General features: G+C 51.6%; 4 protein-coding genes across 4 annotated transcripts; 3 read left to right on the plus strand and 1 right to left on the minus strand.

Annotated features, from left to right (window-relative positions):
- Positions 1 to 2,299: 2,299 nt before the first annotated feature.
- CC84DRAFT_536334 (pectin methylesterase-like protein) lies at positions 2,300 to 3,828 on the minus strand. The gene has a single exon (XM_018186655.1). The coding sequence runs from the start codon at positions 3,526 to 3,528 to the stop codon at positions 2,320 to 2,322; it is 1,209 nt and encodes a 402-aa protein (XP_018038424.1). The 5' UTR covers positions 3,529 to 3,828; the 3' UTR covers positions 2,300 to 2,319.
- A 1,025-nt stretch (positions 3,829 to 4,853) lies between these two features.
- CC84DRAFT_1140493 (eukaryotic translation initiation factor 3) lies at positions 4,854 to 6,880 on the plus strand. The gene is made up of 3 exons (XM_018176289.1): positions 4,854 to 5,242; positions 5,292 to 6,329; positions 6,380 to 6,880. Exons 1-3 carry the CDS (start codon positions 4,991 to 4,993, stop codon positions 6,458 to 6,460), a joined length of 1,371 nt encoding a protein of 456 aa, XP_018038425.1. The 5' UTR covers positions 4,854 to 4,990; the 3' UTR covers positions 6,461 to 6,880.
- A 408-nt stretch (positions 6,881 to 7,288) lies between these two features.
- CC84DRAFT_1214603 (uncharacterized protein) lies at positions 7,289 to 8,451 on the plus strand (the record flags this gene model as incomplete). The annotated part of the gene is made up of 2 exons (XM_018182649.1): positions 7,289 to 7,436; positions 7,721 to 8,451. The coding sequence occupies 2 exons, from the start codon at positions 7,289 to 7,291 to the stop codon at positions 8,449 to 8,451; spliced, it is 879 nt and encodes a 292-aa protein (XP_018038426.1).
- Positions 8,452 to 9,206: 755 nt separating this feature from the next.
- On the plus strand, positions 9,207 to 9,538 carry CC84DRAFT_1214604 (uncharacterized protein; the record flags this gene model as incomplete). Its single annotated transcript, XM_018182650.1, has 2 exons — positions 9,207 to 9,291; positions 9,345 to 9,538. The coding sequence occupies 2 exons, from the start codon at positions 9,207 to 9,209 to the stop codon at positions 9,536 to 9,538; spliced, it is 279 nt and encodes a 92-aa protein (XP_018038427.1).
- Between the last annotated feature and the right edge of the window lie 2,131 nt (positions 9,539 to 11,669).

Raw genomic sequence — 11,669 nt, forward strand, 5'->3', positions numbered from 1 at the left:
AGGGAAATACAGCGATCCAATACTTCTACTTCTATATATGTCCAGAGCGTACACATCTCGTAGATATTTTGACAATCTCATGTCATTACACAAAAAAGGTGAATTGAGTCAAGTTTATGACGCCGAAGCTGGCTTAGATACTTCAGGAGACCTTATATATGAAAGGAGATCGTTCAAGATGAGTTCAGATGAGCCATATCATCAGAAGATTGGGCTGCCCAGATCGAAGGGACTGATGGTTGCTAGAGGAACAAAGCAAATGGGATCGCATCTCTGCACCTGAGCAGCTCAGTCCATCGCAGTGCAGTGGTGATGGAGAGCATCGCCCTCTAGCTCAACCTATCTTTGTTCCGATGGTTGCAACAAATGTATAAAAGGAATCGTTCCGCAGGCAGTCTGGTATTTTGATCTTCACACTGCAATACCATTCGATTGGAATCAAAGGTTGAAAAAGTAGCACGCATGGGGAGCTCCGTGTCTGTTCGAAACTCAGATATTTAAAAGGCGCATTCTACCATTACACGTTCTTGCTGCCTTCGTGGTCATCAAAGTGATACCAATGTCATAAATGTATCTCCTCCGGCAGAAGAACCACAACTACGAACACAATGATCGGTGGAGTCTGTTCTGGGCAGCACTTCACGAAAATATCGCGCTGGAACATGCCATGTGCGCAAAAGCCGGCACAATGTCTTCATGGGGACTGCGCCACTCAAAATCCGCCCATGAAGATATCCACGTCTTCGGCAGTGTCTCTCTATCGACACAAACTAGTATGGCATGAAAATCCATGTACTCTTGGAAATACATGCCGCGCTAATACTCTCTGGAGCTGCAGCAACATTCCATCTTTCAGATTGCACTAGAAACAAGACCTATCTGAGCCGGACTACATCGCTCTAAGAGAAAGCACTGAGAGCATCATGGTGTCGTGTCTTGAATCATCTGATTTACACGTCCATGGCTGGAGAATGGCATTTTGTACTATTGATGCACAAAATATTGCACAAAATATTGCCGGATATGTTCATTATGGGTTCTTGGAGGTGGACGGACGGATCTCAGATACATACACCACTGAGAAGCTGTCGTTTCAGACCCAGCTTCTTGAACCTTCATGATTTCTCTTGCACAAGTGCTTATCACATAGCCAAAGATCTCTTCTTCGCCCTACATAAGAGCCGGTTGCTCGGCTGAAAACACCGGTTTGTACAAGTTATGGAATAGCTTCAGGTATCGATGGAATGCAAAAGGAATGGCAGCAGATAGCCATGTTGTCAAGTAGCTGTCGATTAAGATACACAGCCGAAAGCTCAATGCCTACTGCAGTATAAAACCGTATTGCTTACTCCGAATTTTTCTCCGCACTTCATAACTCGATCGAAGGATGCACTAAAACCAATTCTTAGACCAGCTATGGGCAACATTTCCGTCGGTTGGTCATACACCAAAAGGTGAATTTCATCCTGAACATGTTTGTGAAGTTTTCGTGTAGCGAGATGAACATCCGTCGCATGCCCAGATTCTTCACCGATACTTCATCGTGCAATTCAAAAAGCTGCCAAAATCCCCAATGAAGTTCAACATGGAGCACTTGGTGCTCACCCGCTTCAGCGCTAAGAGGGTCCAGAGATCGCTGCATGTGCAGATCTGAGAGAGCGCTCCTCAAAATGCTGCGGACACGAATTGCGTCTGGAGAGTGTGGCCGCTGTGCTTACACACTCGATGCTTGTAACACTCGTCAATGATACTGAGCAAAAGTGAATTTGAGCAGAGCTGATGTGGGCCACAACTCATCAAACACTATGTTCCCACCAGCGACTTCAAATTTACCATATTATAGGCTCTTTCATTCCCTCTCAGATGATAGTCACAGCACACAAATGAGTACACTTATGGCCCCATGGAGGAGAGCAGCGTGGTGGGGTGCGGGAAACCGAAGCCTCCATCTAAGACGATCATGAGCGGTGCGGTGCGTGGACGGAATCAGAACAAAGCAGAATGAAGATATCGACATGGTGAGAGTGGAGCCGTCCTGGGTGTGTGGCAACACCAGGTATGGTGCTGAGTACCTTGTCGAGCTGGAAATTTGGAGTGTCGATGATGCTCTTCATCGTTCTTGAACATCGCGCACTGTTGTGACATGCCTGAAGATTACATAGTTGGCATACGAATCACCAATCGTCGTAACTCCACAGATCAGACAAGGGACCATAGATAGAGTGGTTCAGTCAAGGTACAGTCAGAGAAGTTCAGTTGCATTGGGAAAAGCCATATAGCTAAAGTCTCGAGCCGAATTTAACTATGCCATGATGACAATCAAGCATTCCAATCCACCCAAGCAGAGTTCCCTGTCTTACCGCTCTTAAAGAACTGAAACACCTTCGAAGGACTAGAGTACGGCTGCCACTGCTTCTCAGTCAGGATATGTGTGACGTTACCGTCGATCCTGCCAGTTTGGTTCCAGCCGGGGCCATATGTCTTATACTCCGCCATCAACGTGTAGTTATTGACCCTTGGATCAGTGGTACCCCAGGCAATGTACCCACTCGGCTTGATCGAAGCATCAAGGTACGTGTTCGCGAAAATGGAACGGTGCTGCGCATTCCACGGACGACCGAGCGCACACTTTCCAACCATGGCCGGAGCGATGGAAGAGTTGGCCGCCACAACGTTTGACTGGTGGATGTACACGCCGAACTTGTTCTCATATGTGGTGTTGGTACCCTTCCATGCAGTGATGCCGCCGCCGCAGCTGCGCATGAGCAAATCAGAATCTTCGATCCAGAGGGTGCCGAAGCCGTAGAGGAAGTCGGTCTGTCCGGCGATCTCGCACTTGGACATGTAGCTGTTCGCAAGCTTGCCAACGTAAATGGTATCCTGGTAGGACTTGAACGAGCAGTGGTAGAATCCGGTGTTTGCGTAGGAAGTCGATAGTGCAAGCGAAGGTCCAGCAGAGTACGGTAGATAGTCGTTGGTGAAATTGAGGTTGTATGCGCGGAAATCGAAGTTGCCAAACGGTGTGTCATCCGGTACATGGTTACCCGTTGGTCCTGCACCGGTCGTGGACGAGTTGAAAGTCGGCGCAATCGTCAAAGTCGAGGTCCACGCATTATCGTAAGAACCGGTAGTGGCCGTACCGGTTGCGTTATGCCAAACAACCTCGACGGTGTTCTTTGCTAGACTCGCCGCGTCGCTCGTCTGACCCAAGAGATACAGTGGGCCGGGTCGTGTGACATTGACCTGCTCAGTATATTGACCCGGCAGGATCAAGATGTACTGGGTTGAGTTGTCGTGGGGGAGAGACAGGACAGCCGATTGGATGCTCGAAAAGACGTTTTTCTTTGCAGTTGCATTGGCAGACTCTGCATCAACAAGCAATGTATGCTTTGGACAGCCTTTGAGCGGGTCATGCGTTGCTCTTTGACATGCTAGTCGGTCTTTTTTGCTCAGAGCCAGGCAGCTCTGTGGACTGAACAGCAAGCCGAAGACGGAGAGCCACGACAATGATGTCGATATCGAAGGCATTTTGATTTTGAGGTCGCTGGCCCTGCTCAAATAACTGCGAGGACCCCTGGCTTAATATACTCTTCTCATCCAGACCCGCGGATATTTAGATGAGCTCGCATGGGCCCTTGAACCAGGTTCTGGCGGTGGCAACCGAGCTAGAACACAGTCCAGCGGATCGGCTGTAGAACGAACAAGCTTTGCCTCGGTGAAAGAAGCCATTACGCGTAGATGTCTAGCTGTGTGGAGTTTGGAGCGCGGGTGTGATCTGGGGAAGGGGGCAAGCGTATGCGGGGAGAAGTTGCGGGATGGGAAATTTGGAAATCCGCCAATCAGAGACCGGTAGGCGTCCACCACTAATGATACACCATTGCGATATCAAATCTCGTTTACAGATGGAGCCGCCTTAGAGAAATCATCTAGGAAACGACGGAGATTTCGTGATGCGCCACAGGTTCAGATGATGCGACTAGATCTTCGTGCACAGGAGATGGTGCTCCGATTGGATCCATGAATGTAGTATGTGAACTCTTCACATTCACACGACTAGTGATTGTCCCAGACGCAGTGTCGTAATTCAAAAACCACAGATGGATTCCTCTTTTGACCTCTTTGCGCGCTCAATAATCGTTTCGAGGGGAGCTCTCTCTGACCTCTCCGATGACGATAGCTTTCATATTCTCCTTGACTGTAAACCGCTCCTCATCTTCTGCAAACTCCGCTATGACCTCTGGATGCGTGTACATTGTGTTGAACTCATGGATTGGTTCCTCGCTCTCAAATGATACCTCTGTAATGCAGTCGTAATCAAAGCCTTCTGGTTTTCTTGTAAGCATTGGTGATGGATAGCCAGAGTCCTTGATCTCGGCGCGAGCGAGGCACCAGCGGCGGTGCCTCAAAGGTGCCAATTGCCCCAAGACGGACTTGATGAACGGAAGGTGAGTATTTTCGTGATAGTCTTAGAACTGCTCGGGCGTAAGACTTGGCTTGCGCGTGAGGTAAAGAAGCGTAACATAAGCCATGTTGATTCAAGACTGGATAGGGCTGATGATGAAAAGAGATGACGGCAGCTGTGACAATTTATAAATGTTCGTCGACAGTCGGTCGCCGTTGGCAAGCATGATTGCGGCGTCGTCCGCATGTCAGCCGCTTCACTTGATTCGATGCTGGCTTTGTGGCTGTGATGCTGAGCTTGTCCCATCGACAAATGCCAAGAGAGAGCTGTTGATCGTTGAGCAATACGGACGGGGAAGTCGCAACGGCTGTTCGTGCCCCTCTTGTGGCGCAGGGGCTGTGGCTAGTGCCACCCACAAGCGAATTCAGATTTGGCCCGCATTCGAAATTCACGACAACGCCGCCGTCAACTACCGCCGATTTCTCCCCCAAAAGCCACGTGGATCGCCGGCCGAAGTGCGATTTTGAAGCTGCGAGAACGCGTGCCCCCGAACCATCAGGACAACGACACCGCGCGCGCACCGGCAACATGTCTGACGCAGAGGAGGAAGTCATGGCGAACGAGTACCGCGAGGCGGCTCAGTACGATGGAATGGACGACCTGGACCGGGTACCGTCCATGGGCAGCGGTGGAGATATCCAGGCACAGCTTGCAGCCGCAGCGACACCTCTCGAGTTCCAAGCCACACTCGAGACCAAGTTTGCGAGCTACGACAACTACTGCAACTTGTTCCACTTCATCCTGAACTCGGACGGACCAGTCGACATTGACGCCCCCAACGTGAGGAGATTTTCTCTGTAACATGGAACGTGGCTAACGCATGGAACAGTCTTCGTGGGCCTGGGACGTGATCGACGAGTTCATTTACCAGTTCAACAGCTTTTGCGGCTATCGCCAGAAGGTCGCCTTCAAGCACGAGAACCCGGAGGAGATTCAGCTTCTGCGCGAGAACCCCAACACGTGGGGATGCTACAGTGTGCTTAACGTCCTATACTCGCTCATTCAGCGATCACAAATCAGCGAGCAGCTGAACGCTGTCAAGCGAGGAGAAGACGCGAAACAATATGCCGGAGAGTACGGCTCAAGGCCACTTTACCAGATGCTCGGATACTTTTCCGTCATCGGTCTCCTGCGCGTGCACTGCCTGCTGGGAGACTTCAGTCTGGCACTCAAGACGCTCGACGACATCGAACTCAACAAGAAGTCCATGTTCCCCCGCGTCATGGCTGCTCAGTTCACCACCTACTACTATGTTGGTTTCTCTTATATGATGATGCGCCGCTATGCCGATGCCATCCGCATGTTCAGCCACATCCTCGTCTACGTGTCACGGACGAAGAACTTTCAGAAGAATGCGCAGTACGACTCGATCACGAAGAAGAATGACCAGATGTATGCCCTGATCATGATCTGCGTTGCCTTCCACCCTACCCGCCTGGACGACACCATCCATACGGCGCTTCGCGAGAAGTACGGAGAGCAGTTCAACAGGCTACAGCGCGGTGGTCCTGAGAACCTGCCGCTCTTTGAAGAGCTCTTCCGATCCGCGTGCCCCAAGTTCATCAACCCTACGCCGCCAGACTTTGACAACCCGGAGATCAACGTCGACCCTGTCGAGCACTACCTCGGTATCTTCATGGATGAGGTCAAGAACACCATGATGTCGCCTACTGTCAAGAGCTACCTCAAGCTATACTCCACGATGGACTTGAAGAAGCTTGCTGGTTTCCTTGAGGTCGAGCCTGAGAAGTTGAGGTGCTGGTTGCTTGTCAACAAACAGAGGAACCGACAACTGAGGTGGAGCGAGGGTGGTCTGTTGGAGGGCGATGTTGCGCACAGCAGCGACCTTGACTACGCTATGGAAGGGGTATGTACCAATTTCATAATTACCTTGACTACTTTGCTAACAGAAACCAGGACCTCATTCACGTCTCTGAGGCAAAGGTGGGTCGCAAGCTTGTCGACTGGTACCTGCGCAACCTGGCTAGGACATATTAGGAGGATTTCCCGGCGAAGGGCGCATCTATCAACTACTTCTAACGCATTGCGGCTTGGAGTTTGGGCGGGGTTTTAGGGATGTGTTAAAAGCATGACTTGGGACATGAGGGACGTAACCCACGGCCGGCGTGAGGTTGTCTAGCTCAGGGCTATAACGATTTGGAGCGCCATGACAAGAAGGACAAGGACCTGTCATGGTCCGGGCAAGGTGCGAGTGAAAGGGAAGTGAAAGGTCATAGACGCTCCTAATACCTAGAGGGGGCAATTGTTTGCGCTAAGAATTGAAGAAGTTCCAAATGTTCAGCAAGCATGGCTCTAAGTCCTTCACTCCTGTAGTCTTGTACTGGCTACTCGACCGGAAGCCGTCGAGTCTCATGCGGGGAATATGTAGTATAAGATAATGCGCATGGTTATGCTTGCAAAAAAATCCAAGTTTGGGTGTTTACATTGTATGACTGTACGAGGCCTGGAAATGAGAGCCGTAGATTGAGGAGACGGGCCAACGGCGGGCCTACTCTGGCAACAGCCCTGCACATCGACTACAACAAAGCGCCGCACGTCCAAACAATCCCTACCGCTTGACAGGCCACACGCCAGACCCGTACATCGACCCAGGGCGAGCAGAATACCTCGTCGCCAAAACAACCATCAGCAGACATGTAAAGACGGCATATCGCACCTTCCCTCTCTACCGTGGTGTCGCAGCTGCCTTTCGTCTCTCCCCACACGCTTGCCCCTCGTTGCATCCATCAGAAGTTCAACAAACCTGGGATTCCTAACGCAATAATATTACGCGCAACGAGGCACGAGACGAGCAAAGCCAGTGCGATGCCTGATCTCAACTCAGTGCCCGTCTCGCCGAGGGGCCCGACGTCGAACCCTACGCCGGGAGCCGCGCAAGCTGCGAGCTCTGCTACTTCGGCGCAGGCTTCGCGGCAGTCGTCCGCAACAGCCTCGCGGCGTGCTTCGCAGATATGTAAGTATACATCTTGGTCTACCCTCTTACGGCACGGTGCGTCGCACAGCGCTAGTCGAGGTCGTTCTCAACGCTTTGGCCCAGCTGCGTTCGCTATCGACTTCCAGAGCAGACACGGTGTGCCGCAGCATACAAAGTATCCAGGCCTTGGCCTCGTACAGTGTATACCAGCTACGGCTACGCGAAACAAGCGCGCGGTTTGCATCGAAGCTATCGATAACGACAACCATCGCGGTCCCACTCATTGTCTACATCTGTACTCCACTGACACAACCCACGATTAGACCCCATGAGTCCTCCACCATTACCACTCGCCTCACCGGGTGGCACTATTCCCGTGGCGACCACCCATCATGCACATGCCGCGCCTCTGAGCCCAGGCTTCGCGGGCAATATCCCCAGCTTCGACGCAGCTGGCGTACCCATCCGCCACCCACGCCCACTCACGGCGGCTGAGCTACACCTCGAGCTGGAAAAGGAACAAGAAGCTGTCGTAAACCGCCTAACTCGTGAGCTCTCGGCTCTACGCGCCCACTCCGCATCAGTAGCCTCCACGGCGTCAAGTGTCACTTCAGGTGTGCATGTCGACCACGATATAGTCGGAGCTACGCACCCCACCTCCGCGCGCCGTCACCGCAGCTCTTCAAGTGTCTCACGCACCAGCACAGGCGTTCCCTACGGCATTCCACTTAATCCTGCTACAGCTTCCATCCCGCACCACCGCTACTCTGTGTCCTCACAACCCGCCACGAGCGACCCTTCAGCTGCCCAGCAGGCAAGGAGCGCAAGCGTAGTCAGCACACCGCGATACGAGGAAGTCGCACACTACAGACAAGAGCTCGAGGAGGCAAAGCGCGAGAACGAGGTGTTGAAGAGGAGAATCCGCGAGCTGGAGAGGGTACTCCGGGGTGGAGATGCAGCGGACACACAGAGGGGCAGGACTGGCGCACCGTCGTCTGCGTTGACCGGCTCTGGAGCCACGGCGACGAGCGCGACCTCTGACGCCGCTGCGTAGCCGGCCATGGGGTGGATGTGATGTTTTGCGTCACGACCAAGGCGTGGCATCGTGGCGCTGGAGTGAGCGTGCGCTTTCGTGGCCTCGGAACGTCTACATGCGCATAGGAAGACGTGAGATTGAAAGATGCGACTCGATCGAGAGCTCACGGCTGAAGACTTGAGATCCTACATTGGCGCCGATAAGGAGGCTGCACGATACCTATGACTGAATGAATAGATGAACCTTTACATCCTATCTTCCATCACACAGCACTCCCAACGTTCGTTCTTTCCATGTCAAAGCACGCGCGATACAGTGACGGCATCTTATCGACGCATTGCTTTTCCCGCTCCCGCGCGCTAGTTTGCGCATCACTGACGGCATACGTTCCAGCATCCCCCGTTCCTATCTTCGTGCAGCTTGGCCAAGCTCAAATCCCGTGTTAAATGCGCCAACACGTACACAATCACTTGTCATCGATCCTAGTGGGAGACGGCACAGCCGCTTGGAGACCTTGGACATTGGACCCCGCGTTTCTGGCCTACGTCATGGTAAGCATACGCGGACGAGTGTTCTACCCGAGTGCGGGATTTACGGTGACGGCTACGCACGGGTTTCGGAAGTGTATATGTAGCGTATGGGGAGGAGGGTCTTTTACTTTCTGAAACTACTCATACCTAATTGTCTAAGTAAGGACGAAACCGCATAACGACTCACCTACTTTTTGCTTACGTGTTTGTTCACGTCGAATACGTACAGTCCCACTAAAAGCTATGGACACACTACTCGCGCGCGTGCCGGAACCCTCGAGCCAGAGTGAAGTCGGGAAGGATAAGATGTCTTCCTCACAAGAACCACGTACATCTATCTTTCCAATACTATATGGTGCTATGACACTGATACCTGAGCAGCCGCTGCATCATTCATCCCACAAGCCATCATAGACGCCACGGAAAAGGGCATGATGGGCACGAATGGGTCTTCTGGAAGTTGGTCGACAGAGAACGTGGCAGATGAGGGAGCGAAAGGGAAAGAGGGGAAGAGTGCAGATGGGATCGGGGAGGATGGGTGTAGGCATGTGCGGTGGAAGGGAACCGATGTTTGAGGGCGTGGGTTTCACTAAGATGGGTTTCAAAGGAAGGTGCTATGGCGTTGGGAGTTTCGCAGCGAACGATGGGGTATGATTGTTTGTCTTCCAGAGTATTAGCGCTGGGCGTTCTTTCATTTGTCTACGAGACAACGTTAAACATTCGAAGTCAGCCTTGCATTCGGACACCGAGACAGAGCGAGCCCGAGCCCAAGGCTACGCATGTATCAGTTCGTTGATGTGCGTGTGGTTTTGCTGGTTCCGGGAAGTGGAGTGTTCGCCACAGATGTAAGGCATCCCGGCTAAGTTTGCCGCTCCTCCACAGCCTCGCTCCACGGTCGTTCTCGGAAGTGATTGGTTAACGCTCATACAATCATGCGGCCGGGTTGTTGCTCTGTGATGGGAACAGAACCGTTTGCGTGCAGTCGGGTATGGTTTGTGTCTTTGATAGACATGGATAGCATCGGATATGCCGACTCCCTGGCGTATCTGCAGTAGCTTTGGTAGTTTTACGACCCAGCAGCGTGGGAGGTCTGTGCAGAGCGATAGGATCTGGCTTCGCAGTCGCTGTTTCCGCAGCGGTTCTGCCTACACCGCCGCCATAGCGGCGTTAGATGGTGGCAATACCTTCAGAAGAAGGCTCAGCCCAACATGCATATGTAGTTTGTAGATCATGCTTTATTCTACTTTGTTCACACCCAATGAAATGGTTGATTGTCTCTAGCGGTAGATACCCATAGGTCACTGTGACCTTCCATCAAGCACAAAAAGATCTGTGCATAACATCTCATTTGTCCGTACGACTCATGGTACCGTTTCCCAGTAGTGAAATTCTACAGCTGCTGCGGTGTACACTATCTGCCTTCTTTGGTACGCTTGGGTCGATTTCGGGGTATCCGGTCTTGCATGGTACATTTCTGTTGTATAGACACGCATAAAATGCCATGGGCTTCACCACAGTTTTTGACATACATTTCAAACCAAAGTGCCTTTACACCAATTCCTACCTAGTAGCGAGCAATGAGAGCAGCCGTCATTATCGCCGCAGCTCTGGGTCTTGTTCGATGTGGTGTGTCCAGCGCGACTGTGACTCCTGCAAGCTTGAACACCCAAGCTCCCAGCTATCCCATCCACGACTCTCATAACGCGCAGTCCGACCAGACTCCTGAATATCACAGTAGGAGCGAGCCACGCGAAGGTCTACATGACCCGATTAACAAGCATGGGTAGTGAGTCTGGCGTCTACTTGAGCGTTGATTTGTGAGCTGACGGAGGAAGATAGAACTTCGCATACGAGATGGAAATACGCAACAATGATATCCAATTGAGGGGCTTGGAATTTGAGGTACGAGACAAGCGCGAAAATTGTGGAGACACGAACGTGCAGTGCGGGTTTAAATAGATCTCATAAGATTTGCAGCGTGAATGATCAGCCTTATGTAACACTATTGTCCTTCTTCAGTGTGGCCCTCCTTCGTGGACTCTGGATCCTTTCAACCCCTTTTCTTTTTTCCAGATTGCAACACTTGACCCTCTTGGAGTGGGCTATGAACAACTCGAGTGTACCAGAATAGCGAAGTCAACTCCGCGAGTCGATTTCTGCGAGACTCAGGCCAATAGATTGAATACTGGTTAGGGTTATCGTAAGCTACAGATTTATGATTTCAGAGCCGTTGAGGTATTACCGGGCGGGGGGAATAGCCATGTCAGTTGCTACTGAAATTGTGTTGATTTTTGCAGTCTGCATAGGATCTCCGGAGTAACTCGATGAGCTGGTAGCAGGCATAGATGGTAGGCGGTAAATTGAAGAGGAGGGTAACAAGCCCGATAATGGCAGCGGGTGACCAGTCATCCATTCAGTAGTTGAGTTGGTAGGTATAGAGTGCTCAAAAAGAGGTCTGTATGTATCCCGTGTAAAAAGGATTCGCTGCGTGAGTATTGTGTTTGATTTTCGTGAGGTCTCCTCCGAGCGCGAAACGACATTGCATTAATATTCGCTGTGAACAGATTTCGGCAAAGACTTTGTACAGGTTATGGTACTTGAAGTGTGGTGCCCAGGTTGTGGTGTCCAGGTTGTGGTGTCCAGGTTGTGGTGTCCAGGTTGTGGTGTCCAGGTTGTGGTGTCCAGGTTGTGGTGTCCAGGTTGTGG

This window comes from Paraphaeosphaeria sporulosa (genome assembly GCF_001642045.1).
Source record: "Paraphaeosphaeria sporulosa strain AP3s5-JAC2a unplaced genomic scaffold CC84scaffold_3, whole genome shotgun sequence".
Taxonomy (NCBI): Eukaryota; Fungi; Ascomycota; class Dothideomycetes; order Pleosporales; family Didymosphaeriaceae; genus Paraphaeosphaeria; species Paraphaeosphaeria sporulosa.